This window comes from Ylistrum balloti, unplaced genomic scaffold, assembly GCF_031769215.1.
Source record: "Ylistrum balloti isolate Yb309-2 unplaced genomic scaffold, AGI_CSIRO_Ybal_v1 Utg370226, whole genome shotgun sequence".
NCBI lineage: Eukaryota > Metazoa > Mollusca > Bivalvia > Pectinida > Pectinidae > Ylistrum > Ylistrum balloti.
In genome coordinates this window covers 1,771,570-1,793,867 of record NW_026782188.1, presented here as the reverse complement: position 1 = coordinate 1,793,867, position 22,298 = coordinate 1,771,570, and the positions used below count along the sequence as shown (strand labels likewise).

Here is a 22,298-nt window from a genome sequence, read left to right as displayed (position 1 = left end):
TGATGAGGACCAATATTTCAGTATTAAGCAGGTAACAGTAGTACAAACTTACAAGAACTTCTGGAGTCTAACTAAAGTCGTACCATGGAAGTATATTCTTAGGAATAATATTCCTTATTTTCTGAACAAGTTTAAACATGGTTATAAAGTATATAGAGATAAAAATTTTAAAAAATAATTTAATTAAGATTTCAGAGTTCCTAAACCTAATTGCTGATTGCATGGGTAGAGAAGTTAAATTGAGAATGTGTCAGGCAGCAAGAATAAAATTACTGCTGGGAATTACTTCCAAGTTTTTAGAGTGCCATTGTGCATATTTTTGGTTTCTTAATCTAATAGCCTGTAAGATGGGGAGCAATGAATCAGGATTATATACTGCCCAGATATTTAAAATTCTTCAATCTTGAAATTTCTTAAAAAAAAAAAAAAGCCTCCTGTAAACCTATAGACTTTATCCTCAAAAACAGTGACATTTTCAAACAATTTTAATCATAAGATTTCGCCTTTTCCAGCAAAGGTGTAGATTTCATACCCCAAACATTGACATCTGGAACATTTATGATTCAATTTTAAAATGTTGAAATACAACTTAATCATTTTCTATCCTCTTTTGGTCTTAAATCATCTGACTCTATAAATAATCATGTTTATGGGAAGAAATTTGAGACATCATGATCTCTCTTGTAGAAGTGATGACATGTATTGTATTGTTATTTTTGATATCCATTCAATAATTCCCCTTAGGCTCACTGAGAGATATATTTATTCCCAAAAACAATTAAATGGTTTATGAAAATTTTATATGTCTAACTTGATATTTGACATGAAGCAATCAGTTTGCATATCATATTTGTCATTATTAGCAAAATACATGTAGTTATGGTGTCACAAAAATATTTATAGTTAATCAATTATAATTTGATTCAATACTTCTACTGGAGAAAGACCAAATTTATTGCTAATTTTACTTCCTGAAAGTTCTTCGTTATCATTAACCTGCTCCTGAATTCCTTTTCTGAAATAATTTCTAGTAGTCAGTTGAAAATCAAATCAATTTTCTTTTATAGCAAAGCAATATAATAGCACCTGCAGCTGAAAGTTAGAGATGATCTGTTTTCAAAGTCCATTACACTAACCTATCTTATTAACAATTCATTCACCAACCTTTCATTGAACAATTTTTATTACATATTTCAAGAGCTAAATTGAAAATTTTGAAATAAGATTTAGATTTTTCAAAATTAGGTGAGAATGATTTCCTTTTCATAAAATTAAAAGGGAGGAAAGATAGGCAGTCTGCATTAGATATTTGACAATATAAAACATCTCACAGTGGTAATATCCAAGTTTACAAAGGTCTATAACTCCATATTAAGTGTAGGTATGAATTTGTTTGCTTGTTGGGCTTAACACTTGGATGTCATTTGGGCAAAGTGTTTTGCCAAAGAACACGACCATGACAGTAGAGACCAGTCCTTAAACAACATAACAGAGATCTGAATTTAATCATCTTAGGTATCATAAGTCAAAATTGATTGAGCTATCATAGTCCCAAAGTGGTATGTAAAATAACCTGACACCCGAAACTGTCACACATAATAGTTACATCCCTAACACAGTGCAAAGGAGTCAACATAAGGCCATTTGTCTATATAGTTCCATAACTGGACCAGATTTCAGTGTGTGACAATCCACAATCCCTTTGGCAGTTGTTGGTGACAGAAGAGATTCAAAATTCAGCTGAGCATATTGTCCTTATTCAAGCATTTGATACTGCAACAACGCTAGACTCATTTATACAAAATTTGGCAATGATGTGTGACAAAGGGCCATAACTACAAAAATCTAAAACCCAAAACCTGATTTCACTTCCAGTAAAACACTTCAGATCACCATCCATATCCAAGAAGTACCCAAAAACAATTCAGTTGTGATGTGGTTTTCTGTCATACTTAGATGGACTGTTGTCCTGATGGAAAACAAATGCTAGTCTTATTTAGTACTGTACTGGTGGGATACCATGATGTTAGCTGCAAGTTGACAAGTGATCTCGTTTTGTGAATATAGCTTTGAAATATTTTTTCTTTAACAAAAAGAAATTTTCAGTGGATAAACAACAGTCATCATTGATATTAACAGCCCAAAATTTCTAAAGTACTAGCATCCACTGATAGTATTTTAAGGTCTTTATAAAGAATCATGCACTCTTTACCTAGTCAAATGATCAAACCAACAGCACTAATGTTATGGCGGTGTATAATGGTTGTTTGAAAATACAATATATGTTTGATTAAAGCTGTTTAGGCAGCCATTAACAAGTGAGTTGTGTAGCAGTGTGTTTAGTGAGGTGATGAATAATTCAGAATTTACCAGTTCACAGGAAAGTAGACGTTCTAACATACCGGAAAGTATGAATGAACAATAATCTATTATTCATGTAGTGGGGATTCACTTGGTTAAAATGATAAAACTCTCAACCAGGTGTCGGGTGGTGACAACCGCAACTTGTAAGCAATTAATAATGCTGCAGTTTTATTGCAAAAACAATTCTTTTAATGGCAATGGGATTCCTTCTATTGTAACAAAAATGCTTCAGTCCGTAATTTGAATTACATAACAAATATCCAGAATGATTGATTTCCTCCAAATTACACAGGGAATATGAAATGGGATGTAGATGAGAAAGGCATGGGAAAATCAATGATATTCTTTATGCACTTCACTGATCCAACTCTTTTATAACAATAAAACAAATACAAAACTTATTTTCTATCTTTCTATACCAAAGAGTGATATTGTCAACCTTTCAGTTTTGTTTTGGAAGACAGACACTTTCCAGAGATAATGTTAAAAAGAATTCATTTTTTCTGTCAAGATTTCAATTTGTACTCAAAACTGTCTGTTTTTCATGGAATATTTCTTGGATTCATTACAATTGCACTATAGAAAATATTAGAAACTACACTCTGCATCAGATGAAACCAACCTTCCAAGTCTACATTAAATAACATCATGATCTTGGGTGAAGGTTCAAATTATATTAAGTCATAGAGCAAAATCAGATCATCAAATTAAATTTGAATTCTCTTAAAGATGAAATAGTTATCTAACTTACGTGATGTACAGTACACAAATCTTGTTGGTGAGAGTTCAAGAATGTTAACTTAATTAAACAAGCATAGAGGAGGTCTTGGCTACACCAGGAAAAGCAACCAAGAAAACATTTATTCTTTGTCTGAATTAATAAGTAAAAAAAAAAACAACTTCATCATCTGAATTATTCAGAACAGAAAATTCTGGCAAGTGAATATAGGCCAGCAAGCCTATTTATCACAACTTGGATCTGTTCTACAAATAATGCTCCCCAAAACACTAAAAGCAGACAAGATTTAAGATAAAAAAAGGGGCCAGACAACTATTGAGATGTCTGTCATTTAACATCTTTAATGAAGCTGTTATACCGCAATTTAATTGATAGAGTTAAATGTTGAAAATGTTGGGATCATAGCTAGACTGACTGAAAAAAGGTAAAGAAGAAAATGAAGGATAAAAGATATTCAATGACACTGTTGATGTTTCTGGGATGGTTGAATGTAAAGCCTGGCAAATATGTGAGGTAATTCTTGTAGAACATAAGATGCCTGTGACTTTGGCTCAGGTGCCCTACGCCCATGAAATGGAAATGGTAATTTACGTTTTACTTTGAGAACAAGATAAGATTTGACAGGACATACAGATCAAAGTGCATTTACACAATATTTGTAAACCATAGCTACTATTTGTTTTGTTCTAATTCAGTTGTTGTAGTAGAACCTTCCTAAAAGTTGACAACCATACTACCTGTGGTAAACAATTTTAGCAAAATTGTATGTACTCAACTTCCAAAACTATTACTGAAAACCAAGAACAATCCAGCATAGTCAGTATTGCTGTAGCTAGAGACATAGGAATGCCTCAAACTGGCTAAAGATTTTCTATTATAAAAACAAAATTGAAGGAATTCAAAGCAGCGCCAACTATGTTTTCTTCCAACAGTTCCAAATAACTAGAGTGAAAGCTGATTGTTTTGTTGTAACTGAAGATAATTCACATTTCACATACAATCTCCATACTGTTCCTTTATGGTGACTGAAGCTATCAATTATAGTCCTAATTCTAGACAATGTGACCCACAGCTTTGGCATTAATACAATTCCAGAATGATACATATAGCAGAATTTCAAAAAATTCTCCCAAACATCTGAAACAGACAATTTCAAGATTCTCAAGTCAGTATATTAAGAAAAGAGACGGAATTAGACCATTTCATTAGGTAACATATGGTAGATGACCAAACCAAAAATTCAAGATGCCAAGTTTTATTAACAAGGTTCTGGTTAGAAAGTTTTTCAAAATGTTGTACCAGGTTAAGGTTATGTAGAAACAGGAGATTAAGAACATGTTTTATCTTTTTCCAGAATCTAATTCTACTCTTCAGATCAATGGCTTGTATAAAGAAGCTTGACATAAGAACACAAACACAACCTATATTATTATTTACTTTGGCAGTAAAGATAGGTTATCACCAACAACAGTACCTTCCCTTAAGAGTGATATACTACGGAAAGATATTTACAGTTTGCACTTTACTGGTTTCCCCTAAGTTTTCAGTTGCATCAAAGAACTTATTAATCATATTAAAGTATCCAATCGGGGTTAATACAGACTTACAGAAGAAAATTATACCGATTGATGTCAGGTTTTACAGGAAAACAGACCTGATTACAATTAATCCATAGAAGAAAACTTAATGCAATAAAGATCTGGTTCAAACCACTATGGTTAGCAAGAACCATTCCAAGCATGACAATCTGAACAAATAGTCTTGCTAAAAAGTGGTTCTGGAACAAGTAAATTGTGTTTTAGTAACTTGTGGAGTGTCTTGTAAATGTCTTAAGACTTTTTTTTCTGTGAGAAGTTAATCATTTTTCATGATCTTGACTGTTTGATCTTTATTGCTTCTATGTGAATTTGATATTTTCCCTTCTTAACTCTTTTTACATTATACATATTTGCTTTTAACTATTTGTTGCATTGACAAGAGAATTCATCCATTTTCCATTTGTCAAAATCAAAGATGGGCACTTGTTGGCCATTTTGCTTTTACACAACAAAAACCAAATTTAAGGACGCATCATCAATTCAGCGAGACTTCTCAGGAAAGCAAACACAACCTATAACTGTTAAAAGACTGCCTCCTGCATGTCGCCCATTTTGTCTTTCTCATCGTTCTCATTATTAATACACAAGAAGGGACCATGGGGAGCCTACACAAGAAATTTGAGAATGATGCACCCAGAACTTCTTAAGAAATAGTCAGAATCAATTTTCTACTGTCAAAATCCAAGATGATCATGTATCAGCCTTTAATTTTTCTACTCAGTTTAAAGTTAAAAAGGCAGAACATGGGACCAAGAGAACTTTATCAGAAATTTGAAAAAAAATCCATCCAGCACTTCTCAAGAAATAGAGATAACAAAAATTGTTTAAGGACCATGGATGCAAGGTGATTTGAACAGTATACCATCATCATCCGATGATGTTTGACTAAAAACTTATGTACAGGACAATGCCATTAATCTTGCTGCATGTTCAAGAACATGTGGATTATTTGTATAATTTACAAGTTTGAAACAAAACTGCTAATAATTTTAGATGTACATATATATACCAGTAACTTAACTGAAAATATCTTTTCAGTTAATTGGCATTAGTGTATAAGAATAATTTCACAATTAGCAAGAAATTTGATGGTAGAGTCGGTGTAAGGGTACAGTTTTGGTGTTGCATTGGCGGCATCTCTATGTCCACAAACAGCAGTTCATTGTGTCCTTTAATGGACACAGTGTCATCGCTATAAACAAAAGCTATGTAACATAGATGCTTAATGACATCATTTACCAGCAAATCAGTTTACATTCTGTTATATAATCATTTCAAGATACAAATTTTTGCTAGCATCAAGTGACCAGAAATAAAATCTATTCTTTCACTATAATCCTGTAAAACAAAGCTATCTAATTAAATAAAACAATTTTCAAGAAAACAATAGCATAAACAACTATAGTCATAGATAAAAAAACAAAATCAAAAAGGGGAGTAAGCTAGCAATTTGTGTCGAAGCTAAATTATGTGCAATAAAAGTTGTTGCTGTTTCTGTACAGGTATCTGATATGTACATAAAATGATATATATATATATATATAGATATATAATTCATTATGCACTTTATGATATCTTGCATTAATTTTCTTTGTTGAACTTTAATGCAGGACATATACTAATACTAACGATGCCATGATTCTATAGATATATGTGTGGGAGGGGAAAAAACACAGGGACACGCTTTTACCTGAGCCTCTCTTTAACAGGACTGGTGTTTCAAGTTCAATGTAGAAAGTTTCATTCTTCTCGTATTCCTCATGATCGTAAATCTTCACGTTAATGAATTGTCTGAAATGATACAAAGTAAGAAATAATTGTAGAAATTACACATACAACATTGTTATTTTCAGAAAAGAAAAGAAGATGAGTAAATAAAAATTGCATGTATGATAAATGCTGCAACAAAATGATGTGTTGTGTGAGGTCTGACTCAGAATGACTGATACAATCTGATGAAGCACAACCAATTTTTATCATATCCTAGATTTGTAGGAGGGAAACAAAATCAATTGCATAATTCAAGCGTTACATTAGAGTTAGCAAAAATGTGAGTTCATCATGAAAAACTGACGACAATTTGTCAGCTCATCGATCATTCATTGGCTTATGATAGAATGCTGCATATCAAGCTTTCACATCATGGAAGAATAGAGACAGGATCAAAGTTTCCAAGAATTTTCCTTGAAATCTTATCACAGAAAGTAAACTAAGTACACATAAAGTTTAAACAATATAAAGAGTGCCTGAACATTTTTAGACACTTAATGTAATTCTGACAAGTTCCTAGAAATAGTTTACAATAATTCCTGAAATATTTATTTTAACATGTAGACGATTCAATCATATGAACATAATGCACAAAACATTCTCCTACAATAACTCAGCATTGGTCACTTTAGATCAATTATAAATGGTGGTCTGTATGTTTTCCTTTAGGACCAAGTTGATGGAGGATTGACTGCGATTTCATCAATGGCTAACAGTAGTAGCAGCAATATAGTCTGGTGGAAGGAGAGAAACCAATTTGAACTGGCTCTGTAAACCTTGGTAATGACAATGGAAGGTAACACAGAATGAAGGGCGTATCAATCACAACAGTGACAGGTCTAAATACCAGTTTGCGATTGAACTGCGACTTCGCCTATAACCGATTTACTGGAGAATTATATATTGGTACTTGTAATCAGACACCAATGGTCGCAAACTGGAACTAGAAGAAAATCCCAATGAACGGATTCATCTATGATTATGTTTTTTTCTTCAGAAACCTTTATTGACAAAATTTCTATAAAAAAGAATGACAATGAATCATACTGGAACGGGTCAATTGTTTCCTTTTGTTAACAAATGAAGTATGTTGCTGTTTCTACAAAGCTGTTATAATTTGATCAGTCAAATACTTGATGATCAAACAATATTTTCTGATGTGAATGCTATATTGTGAATGCCCATGTCAGGATTGTAAGAGAGGCTAATTGGATTGTATGTTTTTCACTAGAAATCAGACAACTCTGTGACATCATGTACTCTGACCACAACCATGTTAGTTTACACCTGTGGGCTATTAATGTTGTGAAACATTTGTCAGAACAGAATACATACCAGGTAATAGAGGATAATTATGTAAACAGCTTCAATGACTAAAAAAAAGATGACTTCTACACGGACTACTCAGAAGACATTACAGGTCTATAAATAAGTTTCAATTTTTTTTTAATCCCTTTTCTTTATTTCTTTTAATCAAAGTGAAAAAAAAATGGAAACGAAGAAAGCCTTGGTATCAAAGAAAACAATGTTATGTTGTCATGTCAAGGGCACATTGGCTTGTCCTCTACAATAACAGTTATTGGGGTTCGTGAATCTCCTACATCCTGTTGTCAGCCAGCTCTGCCCATTTCAACTCACATTTCTAAGGGTAGTTAACTTGCTTTTCCAGCTGAAGGCAAATTGAGGTTTAAGACACCGATTTACTGAGGTGATCTGATCTGTATCGCCTAAAAGTTTGAAAGATGAAATCTAGTGCTGTCTGATGTATGATAGTGTACAGGTTTCACAGAAACAGAAACATATCATAATTAGCAAAATTAAAAAGAATTATTAGAAAATTTCATTTAATGAAATACCAATATATACACAGGTCAACAGTTTTGTAATTTGTAATTTCCTCCTAGCGCTCTAGTTCTGTGTATAATTACAATGATTAGGAGACAGGATGTAACAACCACTAGCTATTGACTTTTCCAAGCTTTCTGATGATGCAGGCAAGGCCTTGCTTGCGCATTCAAAACCAATCCACAAAAGAAAATCAAATTTCTGTCTGTTGGGTGTTTATAAACACCCAGATGGAGAGAACAGACAGAATTCACCTTGGTTTATAGGCTATGCATTTTAGTTTAAGTTCTGGTACAACATTTAGATAAAACTGTTTTGGCATATAATACACATTACATTATGTATATCATTTAACGATGAATTGATTTGTCTGCATCGACTCAATGTTGAATATAACCTAGCAGCATAAACTCTCTAAAGCACAAAATAATAACAGGAAATAGTAAACAGGGGTTCAATGCTAAAATTTAATTTTGAAACAAAACCGTGTTACATTTGAAACTTTCATTCTCTGAATCTTTGAATCCTTGTTCTTGTATTAGCTTGTGCTTGAACTTAGGTAAATAAAAATCTTTCCCAATCTTAAATTAGAACTTTTTAAAATCTGAAAAACGTAAATATTACAGAAGATGAAAAGATACAAACTCTAGTATGTAAGGTTTACAGGTAACAGTAATGGAAGAAAACACATGATCGCTGATGATACCAAATCTTCAAGTGTAAAATAGTTTTTAACAAAAATCCATGAAAAGTTGAAATTTCGTTTGATTTAGCTGTCACAATAACAAAATTTCTAATCAGTTAGCGGTGTATTACATCACACTGATGCTTCAAACTCCGACTTCACAAAATTTAATTATAATACCACACTGTATGCCCTGAATACAATCAAGTCACTTCTATTTAACACTACTAAAGTATTTATTGTATTATCACAAGAGAATTTGATTGATACTTCTGCATGGGAAAGTTACCTTTAAAGTGTTTATGGTCCTAAATTCCGATTTAATTAATCTAATGTCAAAGCAAAACAATTTTTTTTTTAAATTAAGAATACTTCATTGACAACCATTTTATTAAAACTTCTGCATAGCAAAACACTTCTAAGAGAACTTCAGTTCATACTATTGAGTAAATCTTGTGTAAGATGATCTAGTAATGCAAATCCATATGACTGTACACAATGACTCATCTACAGCCAAAAATTGATTTTTTTTCCAACAAACCAAAGACTTACATGGGCAGGATACCAGAAGACTAAGATAATATTCTGATGTGAACTGAGTCTGAGTGTTCAGCTTGGATAAACAATTCTACAGGAAAAACATGCTTCTCAACATTATCAAATATTCCCAAGGAAACTGAATCAATCTTAATAACGTAAATAGTTCTGGCTAAATAAAACTTGTAAGTTTTAAGTTCCTGAAAACCTTCAGGTGTATTAAGTTCCAATAATAATCTACTTCAATTTCCTTATTCTTGGAAGCTTAAACAGGATCTCAAACATAATTATATCAATAAGCTGGCATTAACATCATATATCTCCTTTCAACAATGTATAATACTATTGACATCTAAAGCAAACAAGGTGTTGGTGCCATGAAAATGTAACTCTTCAGATCTTAAAATAATGCAACAGATTGAAACAAAAAATAAGAAGCACCAATTCTGGAAGAGAAGGTTTTTTAGTGGAAGTGTTTTTTTTATGTAGTCTGATACAGTATAGGATGATAGGCAACTGCTGTTGATGGTGTAGACAAGACCATACCAAGTTATTGAGCAAACATTACACATCTTCTCAGGTTATCTGCATCAAGGTACACAACTATAGCACCTCTTGCTATTTGGATGCTTTTTTACTAGGACTGCCTTGCCTTGGTGTGTATATGCACATTTCGTGAAGGTTTTTACATTGTATACATACTCATGTGCTTGCAAACCATGGCAACTGTCCTATATATTGCATCTTATCTCTAACTTTTATGTGTAGGCAGGTACATAGAATACAGTATAGCTGAAAGTAACCTCTTCCTATGTAGCTCTCTATTTACCATGTATTAGCCCTGGTATGGACAATGACTAAAGTAATGATGTCATTAGACCAACGATTTTAGGGTTGTCAATAAGTGTCCGCCCCTAAAATCAGAGAAGTCATAATGTAATGAACAACAAGATGTTTTGTAAGACTACTTGCAAGTATATCTTAAGTGATCAATATGGTGCTTAGAATGAATTACTGCTTCATTTTCTTTGAATGATGTAAATTAAATTACTGGTATTTGAATCTTTCCAGGACAGCAAAATTTTAAATGGGGAGTACTCAAGTGTTGTGTAGACACATTCTGTTTGACTGAATGGGATAAATGGAAAATATTAGAAATGCTTGCAGTGTTGCTATCTCTGCAGTTTCCTTCTCAGAACATTAGTTTGGCATTGGTTTTCTATACAATAGGTATGTTTTTATGTACTATATAAGTCACTTTGTATATTTGTGCTGATGCAGGGCAATGTTGTTAACTAGACTTTAACTAAATGTGTAACCCTTGATAAATAAAAGATATCAAAATTTATCATTATGGCTTTTTATTCTGATGGTGGCAATGAGGAAGCTTAAAAAAACAGATTTTCAAATCCAAATTTTGAATTTTGGTGAACCAAGGATAATTTTCTTGATTAAAATCATAGGCTGGTCTTTGCCTGTCAATCAAAGATTGTTTGTGATATGACCATGCTTGAAGGTCTGAACTGCAGAAGATGGGTACAGTCTCTACATTTACAAGTGCAAATATGTTATTAGAAAAACCAAGGAACATAATGAAACAATGAGAGAGGCCTCTGAAGATATGTTTGATTTCCATCAGTCTTCAATCAGCTGACGTCACAAAGGAGACACAAGGAGGCCTGACCCACCACAGATCACCTATAGGTACACCTCAAGTTGTTGTGCCAAAGGAAATCATGGCTATGCTATTTCTGTATGTTGAATCAACCACAGCTGTGGTAGAGTACCTGTCAGCCTCCCCCTCTATCATATGCTATATCTCCTACCATACTCAATGCACCAAGCGTTAATGTACAGGTCCCTGGTGAAACTGGTCCCCGCTGAACTACACATATGTAACAAGCCACATACTTTTTAAGGCCATTGTCATATTTACATAATTTCAGCTGTATCTTGATCAACTTAGTGTCTCATTATTGTATATAATAGGAGTTCTTTGTCCATAGCATTGCCTGCTACAGCTCCCTAATCAGACATTACATCAAGACTTTTATGTTTGATATAGTGACTGTATAAGGGTTAAGAACACCTCCAGATTGGCCCCCAGCATCCAATAATGACATTATCATCACACAAAACCACACCATACTGCCTTTAATACATTACTGAGATAAATTTGAAGCTTTAGACCTACTAATGAATATCTAGACTATCAATATCATTATTAGATCAATAAAACAGGAAGATATCATTTTAAAGCCCACTGTTGCAAGTTGTGAAATAGGTACAAATAAAATAAACATCAGAGTTTCTATAAACGTCTATTGAATTCTTTTTAACTTTATTCCAACATGTGGAAATGCAAAATCAACATTTGTGATATTGGATGGTCTGTACTTTAATGATAGTGTTCAGAATGGCATATTGGTATATATGGTAATGCATCCTCTACATCTGTCCACATTTATCACATTAGTAGCAAAAGCAAGGTCTTTATTCCTTCACCAAGATCAGGCAGGTCAGACCTGCCAGCCTAAAGGAAGATTGACACCTTTCTAAACCAAAGTGTACTTCTGATCTTATCTGGAGTAAATCTAATCTCCCAATAAACCTTTCCTTCTGACACCCATCGACGGGGTGTGTTTTTAATTATTAAGAATTAAGACAACATCTCCTCGCTGATTAAGACGTTCATGACGTAATGTTAATCTAAAGAACAGGGTTAACTATCATAGAAGCCAATACCATCCCTTTCTAAAAAAAAAACCTTCTGTGCCAAAAATAAATCCAATCGGTATCAAACCCAAAGGCTATGGAGTTTCTCCTCTACCTGTACACAACAAGGTCAGATACTGAGAACAGTAGCAGGATGAGCTATCACCTTGTATCCAGACTCCAATCCATCTGTCCTGAACACAGCAGGACCAGGCCTAACTCAGTTGGTTGACCACCACTAATGCTGATGGATATAAGTATTGAATGGAAGTAACACAACAAAGTAAAGCATGGAGCTATTCTATTAGTCCTATGCTTTCAATTATCATTAGCTCCAACAAGTCCTAGACACAACTGCATTACACAAATTGTTATAGAATTTTTCCCGTCTCACTATGGTCTATTCTGCAATCGTGCTAGAAAGAGATGTTATTAGGATTAGATATGATAGATCTGGCTAATCACTGTTTTTACTGAATGATTGCAGACCTTGTGTAAAATATATTACCTGGAAAGTTTCCAAGCATTATCTGATCATTCAACCTATTAAGTTCTACCAAACATTACATTAAGTCTGCAGATGAACTATTTACAATATGCACATGTGCTATTGCATATTAAGATTTTTTGGAGAATTTTGGAAATTTCTCTCTGCTCACTTTATTTTATAAATCTGTTAAATCTTGAATATAAATGTCTGTTACTGCAGTGGTCTGTGTAACATACCAGTACCCACTACATCCTTTAGATAACTCTAGTACACATGGGAAGGCCTGGTACATCTCAATACAATAAAAAATATAAGCGGTATACCACTCCAAAAACCTATCATGGGAATTATATGTCCATGATAATTATGTTCACTTTCACAGAGTTGTTTTGAATATGAATCCATGATCCATGAGAGTGCCTAGGTTCTACAAGGCTAATGAAATAAGTATTATCAATACATCCAAATCATTTCATACTAGGATATACAACTTAAAGTAGGAATCTGCTTCAGAAATCTTCATGTATCATTATATATAATGTAACAGGAAACAGATAATGTGTCTCTGCCAGGGATTGAACTCTTGACCCCTGGCTCAAGGTTAAACTGTTTTATAAATTGAGTTAAAAGAGAAATTCCCTTTAGTGCAAAGCTAGATGTCATCCCAATGTAAAAATAAAATGTGTCAAATAAGCCTATTTTTACCTTACAAGTTTGTTACAAAATGTAAAAGTAAAGGGCTATTTGTATAATTGTTATTTTTCTCTTCCTATGAATGTTATATTGATTCCATGAATTAGGAACTATATACACTTTCTAACATGTTGTTACCATGAATTACAATAAATGTTTACAAAGGGAAATAACTCTACAAATTTAGAATGAAGAAACAAAGGTTTGACATTGACTTCTCTTTGATGACCATGTGGTCAGAAACAAAATAACAAACACATTATAATTGTATCCAATCAAGTGTGATATATACCTGCTGGTGATAGTGTTTTTGTGGTTAATTACAGTCATCTATATAAAGTATAGAGCTGCTGGCTCATGCCAAGGTTTCATGCAGACCATGTACATCATTCACAGCTGATCGGCTTCATGTTTAATAATCACACATTTCTCTTGTTACCTGGTATATGTATACAGATGAAAGATGTGTCATCTAGTACAGTGTAAGGCAATCTCAATCAGTTGTACCACCAGTATTCCCCTAAACACCCTCACACAAGTGATCCTAGCTAAATAACAGAGGATTATTAGGAAGGGATACTGCATGCACTGCTTGCTTTTGTGTTTACTTTGTTTTGGAGAAAGCATATTATTTAGACTTGAAGTTAAGTCCAATTATTTTCAAACAAAGAATGATTATATATAGTTTGTGGACCTTTAATTATGGAGTCTATAATGGAATTTTTAAGCCACTCCTATAGCTTGAGTTGATGTTGTATAAAAGTATTTACTTCATAATTTGTAATATTTCAAAAATTGATTCATATTGGAAGAATTGCTATACATTGTAAAGGACAAAGTGAAAAATAACCTTATAAAAATCTGTCCAAAATAAAAACAGAATGATAAATGAAAAAATAAAATAGAAAATTTGTTACTTCTATATCTTACAGATAAAAAGGTGAAGAATCATCTTTTTCTTTCAATCATCACATATATTGTTTTTTAATGTCACCATTTCATCTTCTTCTCAATCTATGTAAAACATCTAGCACATTTCTGTTTTGAAGATCCATCTTGCTCTGAATCTAAAGAGGCTTTGTCACAATTTCAGCTATGAAATTGCTTTTTGAATTTATATGGTGCCAACTTAAACCGGTTTCCTCAACTCCAGCAGGCTACAGTAATGTGTTTAAATGTCAAGTTATGATAAAGAAATACATTTGCTTTAAATTCTACACAAAAAAGGACTGACATTATTTCTGAATCTAGAAATCAATTTTCTTCTTTGTTTTTTACAGTTTGTGTTATGGATTGCATATGTATCTGTAATGGGATGTTTTTTGGCTGCTCTAGAGCAGTTTGTGCCACTAGGTAATCATTTCTAAGAATCAATCTATACATAGACTGTACTATTGATTTGCTTCCTTTTTATATACTCAGCCAAACATTGGTTGTAGTAAAACCACAGAAATATGTACCTTCTCCATGCAAGTTTATTACATGTATGACACATAATAAAACTCCAGCTTTCAGGGTGAAGCAGAGCAGAGATTATTGAGTGTTCCTGCATAAGACTAAACCAAAAGTGGATACAGCTGGTGACAGAATGAATCAAGCTACATCTCTCATAGGATGAGGGTTCTACTTCACCCAATGATAAATCCACACAAACAAGACAAATCGATCAACCTGCCAATATTTCTCTATCAAACAGTACAAAATCTTATTGCATTTGATGTGAAGGGTATTAAGAGAAAACCAATCACACAAACAAATTTCCTTGTTATAATCTGAAATGAAATTACCTATTGTGCTCAACTGTATTTCATTAATATTTGGATGTCCCACTCTTGCTGCAGACAATTTTTTGGGTGTCAACTATTTACACAGTGCTTAGAAATAACTAGTTTTATATGAATTGTAAAAATTGAGATTAATCAATACATCATTGATCAAACTAGTGACACACAATGGACATGACCTCTATGTTGGCTAAAGATAGATTAAACAATGCTGACATAGCCTTTCTGTGTATAGTTAGTATACCTATAAGTACACTAACTAACAATGCTGACACAGCCTTTCTATGTATAGTTAGCTTACCTATAAGTACACTAACTAACAATGCTGACACAGCCTTTCTGTGTATAGTTAGCTTACCTATAAGTACACTAATTAACAATGCTGACACAGCCTCTCTGTGTATAGTTAGCATACCTATAAGTACACTAACAATGCTGACACAGTCTCTCTGTGTATGGTTAGCATACCTGTAAGTACACTAACAATGCTGACACAGCCTCTCTGTATAGTTAGCATACCTATAAGTACACTAACAATGCTGACACAGCCTCTCTGTGTATAGTTAGCTTACCTATAAGTACACTAACTAACAATGCTGACATAGCCTCTCTGTGTATAGTTAGCATACCTATAAGTACACTAACTAACAATGCTGACATAGCCTCTCTGTGTATAGTTAGCATACCTATAAGTACACTAACTAACAATGCTGACACAGCCTCTCCATGTATAGTTAGCTTATAAGTATACTAACTAACTATGCTGACACAGCCTCTCCGTGTATAGTTAGCTTACCTATAAGCAATGTTAGCCTGGTCTCTCTATGTATATCTGGCATTCCTTTTTTCTATAAGTCAAAAGGTTTGGATGGAATTAGAAAAATGTAAAATATGCTGACAGTATACATTTAAGTTTATTATAGGTAACAATTTCTAGTAAAGAAAAACAATTGTATTTCTTATGAATATTCCAATATCAATATTTCAGTTTTGATTTCTTAAAACGTTTTTATGTGGTAACATATCTAACAAGAAGATTCAGAAATGCTGGAATCCAGAAGTTATGCAGGGGCAAAAACTGTCCTCTGAACAGCAGTATTGATGTCTCTGCTGTAACTTCAGTAACTTATTAAGATGTAACCTTCACAGTTTGTTTGAATTACAATGGCCAGAATCAATAATTTGACTAGTTTTCAAAACAGTGGTGAGGAAATAATCAATTCTATCACATCAAATTAAACAGTTGAAGCTAATTTGACATGAGGTACAGCAACACAACTGCTATGACATAACCACATCAAAATCGTACAATCTGCAATATGTCAACCAAAAAAAAACAAAACTGAGAATTTGGATATTTCAAGTGATAATGAAAACTGCCATGCTTTCCAAGGCACTGAATCTGACACATGGGATCTGACTGCTGGATCACATGGAACAGTTGACCATCAACTGAAAATCAATCAAGAATCAAGTGCTATCTTAATGAGAGTTTGTTACTGAGCAAATCAATCGTGAGAATAAACAGCTGTTCCTATGGCTTCTGCAACAGAGTTTTGCAGCAGCAAAACTAGTAAGTTTGCTGACAAGTGCTGTGCATATTGGCACATTTCCTAGTCACTAGTAGACAATACTCTAATAATCTAACAAAATAAATATGTTTGTAGACAAATTTAAAATCCAATAACATTTACTTAACTTGCCAGTTCAAGTCAACAAAGATTAATTATATTTACTTTCTACTGTGATATTTCAGAAAAGTCAATTGTAAGAAAACAACTGCTTTGTACTAAAAGTTTATATGGCCCATGCATATTTACAATTAATTATGGTAGTTATTCAGAACTGTAGGGGACCATATTAATTTATTTATGGTTAACATGATTTATTTTTTTTTTTTTTTAATTACACTGTCAAAAAAATCAGTTGACAATACAACATGCCTGAATCATTCTGGTGTCTAATTAAACATGTATTTAAGATAAGGTTTTGTATATCAATTCTACCTCCAAATCTTTGAGCATGCATCTATCATACGTCTTTTACTTCAAAACAGTTATCAAACAGGTTTGCCATCCTGCTGTTGGCCATGAGAGAATTGGATAGGCCTGCACTGGGTCTAATTGTAGGAGAATACTTGAGAAAACCAACAATGTTTGTCTGGGTATGCAACAGTTTTTCACATCTGATATATGGTAAGTGCATGAATCCACTATATCTAATACACCAACTCACCTGATCCACTTGTTTTGTGGAAGGTTTCATCATCCACTTCATCGATATTAGTATATATTTATTGTAGGATATTCTATATAGTCCAATGGTTTTTACAAGCTGTGTTTATGTGACAATGATATTTTCCATCAAAATCACAGACTTTCATGGTATCTTGTCTTCTAATAAATGCTTTCCATTGGTTCTTATCGGCAAAATAATTTTAAATTCTTAATCCACAGACCTTTATGAACTGTATAAATGGTATAAAAAGCAGGAATAGATTCTAGTAAAGGATGTTGGTATTAAAAGGGTAAAAAACAACTTTAATGGTACAAAATGTATGAACATGTATTTAAATGAATAGTAATATCGACTTTCTATTGTGAAGCCTACTTTACTGTTGTAGAGTGAGATTTCAATGTCAGTAGGAGGGGTTGCCATGGGGAGGGGGAAGTAATCATTAAAAAGATCTATTTCTTTTAATCTTCTAGCTCCGTGTTTGTTTTCTCTCCTTCCTTTCTCGCCCTAGAAACACTTGCCAAAAGAGTTTGTGTGACCTATCGATGTAAAATTCAGCAAAGAAATCTCCAGTGATGAGATATTCCAGGTAAATAACAAGGATTCACGTAATCTCCAGCAGATCAGACAGGCCTGCTGATAAATCAATGTTCTATCAGTTAAGCTTCCAAAAGAAGAAATAAAGCTTTTAACTAAATGCCAGAATACACATAAATTATACATGTCTTACTTGTGTTTTAGTCATGCTACATCTTCATGTTTTTACATAAACCAGTGGCAAAGCCCCATGTACTCATCAGTGATGTATTTTATCTAGAGGTGGTGGGTAGAAAGGGGGACCATTGCTCTTTCAGACAGCACCTTGATGCACAGTCCCTAAAGCTCTGGCAAGTACTATATAGCTCTCAGCCATGGCTGTCTATTGGAACAACTGGCTGGAATGTGTGTGTAAACTGATCCAGTCTATATAATTCGCTCCATCTGGCATTGAACAGTGCTACCTTTACTGTAAGACAGGGTAATAGTTCCACATGCACCTCTGATGCAGAGATTAGGTCAAAGCAATATTTCTATCCTTGGATTCCAAGGCATCCTATCCCATTTACATACTAGAAGTGGAAAAAAACATAAAGTAATTATATTACCAGAACATAGCTAACTACAGAAGGAATTATGTTAAAAGAAAGATACCTATTTGTTGAGGAAACAACACACAGAAATGTTGTATCACAGTTTTAACTCATTATGTAAAGTGTACATGAAGTCTTACATATGTTCTGTCTGTATTATTCATCATCTCTCTTTTTTATCTACATGAACATTAAAGCTTATTTCCATGATTAACGAAAACTTCATTTAATTCTGACTTAAGTTTACATCACCAACATTTAATTCTTATTGCTGTTTTGTCCATAATGACATCTATCACAAATTAAGTAAGGTTTTTACTATAAAATTGTCAAATAAATAACATCTTCGATTAAAAAGAAATTCTACAGCAACATAAATATCCTGAACAGGTTTTTTTTTATAATGAAGAGATTATCAGGCATTTAAAGAAAGCATAACTCTGACCTGGGAGCAATACGAGTTAGTTAAAATCTGCTATGTTTTTACTGAATAACATACAAAGTTGAGCTTAGTCTAGCTTTTACACCTACTGCACCAGTAGTTCATGGGTTCAAGAGCAGTGTACAATGTTAAGATTAAAGGTAGACAAAAAGTCAAGTGCACAAAAGGCAAAACAATCCTACTAGTAATGAACAACACCAACATCTCCACAATGAAGTAATCTAATGTAAGTCTTTGAATGTAACAATACAGAGAGTAAAGTAATATAGCCAGCAAAATTAGTTATATAAACTTTGATCAATCAGTCATGTTGGCCTTGAAGGAAGTGTGTTGAGTACGAGGCTTAAAACCAGAGAGCTCATAAAAAACCTTCAACCTTGTTGGCGTAGAGGGAAATGTGTTGGGTATGAGGGTTAAAACCAGAGAGCTCATAAAAAATCTTCAACCTTGTTGGCGTAGAGGGAAGTGTGTTGGGTATGAGGGTGAAAACCAGAGAGCCCATAAAAAACCTCCAACCTTGATGGCCTAGAAGGGAAGTGTGTTGGGTACGAGGGTGAAAACCAGAATGTATGAAAAACCTTAGACCTTGTTGGCCTACAGAGAAATGTGTTGGGTATGAGGGTGAAAACCTGAGAGCTCATAAAAACCTTAGACCTTGTTGGTGAAGAGGGAAGTGTGTTAGGTATGAGGGTGAAAACCAGAGAGCCCATAAAAAACTTTCAGGTTGGGTAGATGACCTGTGTCAGCTGTCTTGGAGCAAAATAAGTATGTTCTTCCTTACATCGCCTTACCAAAAACCTCATTTACTGTCTTCTGTAATGCAATTTTTGATAACTCTGTCTTGGGACATGTCAATTTTTTACCTATTATTGAAACAAAATGTCTACCTATTCTACTGACAAACCATGATAAAATTCATCAAACAATATTTAATGCTTTATTTTAATTGATCCCTTCTTTCACAAAAATTACGATAATTTTATGATGAAGAATGATGATTCAATCAAGAAAAATCCACTTAACAGATCTTGCATGAGTTTCTGACTAACAAGTTTGACTTTCAAAAAGATGCATAAACTACACCTGGTCAGTCAATTATAGGATAACTATAAATCCTTAATATCATAGCACACTATGGTGAACTTCATGCTACAAAACTAATTCTTCACTATAACAAGCACAGCATTCAATTAAAATAATACATGTCTATTGGACAAGCTTTTTTATCCCTTTTCTCTAACCGTCCTTCAGTATTCCTTTGAACACTTCCAAACCAATAATTCTGTACAATAATCCAAACATTTATTCATATTCTGCACCAAAAATCAATAGAACGACATCCAGTCGTCAGCAATTAATGAGAAGTGCGACCAACCAGCAGATCAATGCTTCAATGAAGAAAAATGGTATATTGGTATTACAGACATCATGCCAAATTCCATCGGATTGCCTGACGCAGCATACTGTACCTGCAAGCTAAATGAATCTTGATAAGGAAATCAAAAAGCGGTATCCTGCAAACTCTATCTCATTTATGTTGGTATAATATTTACAACAGCAGATTAATTTTTTATTAGTTTGGTAACAGAGAAACAATAGAAAGCGTGCTAAAACAGGTATAGGATAAAAATATCCAGTACATGTGCTGATCCTGGAAAATAGTCTCCTTGGGACAGTCATGTACAATAAGGATAATTATAAGATCCCAAATATTATCTTTTACATATCGATAATTCTATATTTCTCCATTCAAATTCAGTATTATGAAATTATCTACAACACAAACACAGTTACCTGACCAAGTCAATCAGCTTTTATGGCACAAGAAGGTTGAAAATATTTCCAAACTGCTGTGAAATCATTGATTTTCGTGGGTGGTTTATATTTGTTGATTTTGTGGTTCTCTTAATCTATGAATTCATCTGTTCATGAACTTTTAAAATGAGTAGAAGTTGACTTATTAAGCTATATATATCCATGAAAATAAATGTCCACCAAAAAGGGTTTTTTTGTTTAAACCACAAAACTTGAATCCCATGAAAATGAATGTGATTTTACATTTATCTTTTTTTTTCAATGATTTTGAAAATATGGGATCTCAGATGAAATTTGAAACAAATTAGAGATATTTAATCAATTCATTAACATGAATTTTTGCAACTATTATATAAAACAAATTCTAAATTTCATTTTTGGAAACATCTCAGTCCCTCTCCAGACTAGAGCTATGTAGGAGTAGAAACATGATAAGTGCCTTACACGCACACAGAAGTCAATATACAAAATATTTGTTTCAGGAGTGCAACTTTAACATTACACAGCAAAACAAAAACTGGGATTTCTGGAAACAGCCTAAAAAATTACACAGAGAATGATCTAGCTGTATCTCATTTAATTTTATCACACAAATATATCATTACTAAAACATACCAACTACTTAATAGTAGTTGCAGGCCTACTTTAACAAATTCATCAATGAACTTAATTAGACATGTAAAATTCTCAATTCATATTGAAAAGTGGTATTTCCTCACCCTCAGGGTTGACTGATTGCATTCACACTGCTGCAATAATGTACAATAAATAAGAGCTCAAAAGATTTGTACCTTGTAAACTTTGATATCCACAGGTTCATCTACTGAAACTGATTGCCATTAAATGAATTATAAAGTATACATCACAGCCCAAGAATATTATCTTTTTTCCTAATAATTAAACTTAATTAAAATGTTTGAATCAAATCATTATATCTTGGTTCCAGTCTTTATTCTCTACACTCCACAGAATGTGTACAGTGTAATAGACCTGTTGCCTTAAGCTTCATTCTATAGTGCAAATTCAATTTATAACAGTTCCTTCTACCCTGCAAATTCAATTTATAACGGACATAAAACGAAACAGTCTGTGTGTTGGATATTTTAAACATCACATCTGGCAATGAAACCATGAGGAGAAATTCCCTGACAATAATAGGAAATACAAAGGCTTAACGTTAAATGCCTCTTACTGAACAGGGCAATAAAACCACAGAAAACAAATGAACCCTATTTTTGGATCTCGACTTCACGTTATAGAATAATCTAGACCTGCATTCTATCAAAACGCTAGCAATTAAATAAACCTTAACTCTAGTGATTGATTGAATAAAATCATATTAGAGCCAAACTATATATATAATACATGCACTGTATTGCACAAGCATACCTAAGACTGAGAGAAACGCATAAAAAATAAGTTTTGCATTTGAATATCGACATCCAGACTCCTTTCA

At 33.2% G+C, this 22,298-nt stretch overlaps 1 protein-coding gene across 3 annotated transcripts in view; it reads right to left on the bottom strand.

Moving 5' to 3' along the window:
- The window catches only part of LOC132551938 (sodium/calcium exchanger 2-like), a 69,959-nt gene that overhangs the window by 20,151 nt on the left and 27,510 nt on the right, over positions 1-22,298 (bottom strand). For all 3 annotated transcript variants that reach the window (XM_060216079.1, XM_060216082.1, XM_060216081.1), the window contains exon 3: positions 6,392-6,492. In XM_060216079.1, coding sequence (XP_060072062.1) covers positions 6,392-6,492 — 101 coding nt within the window. The remainder of the gene's footprint in view (positions 1-6,391; positions 6,493-22,298) is intronic.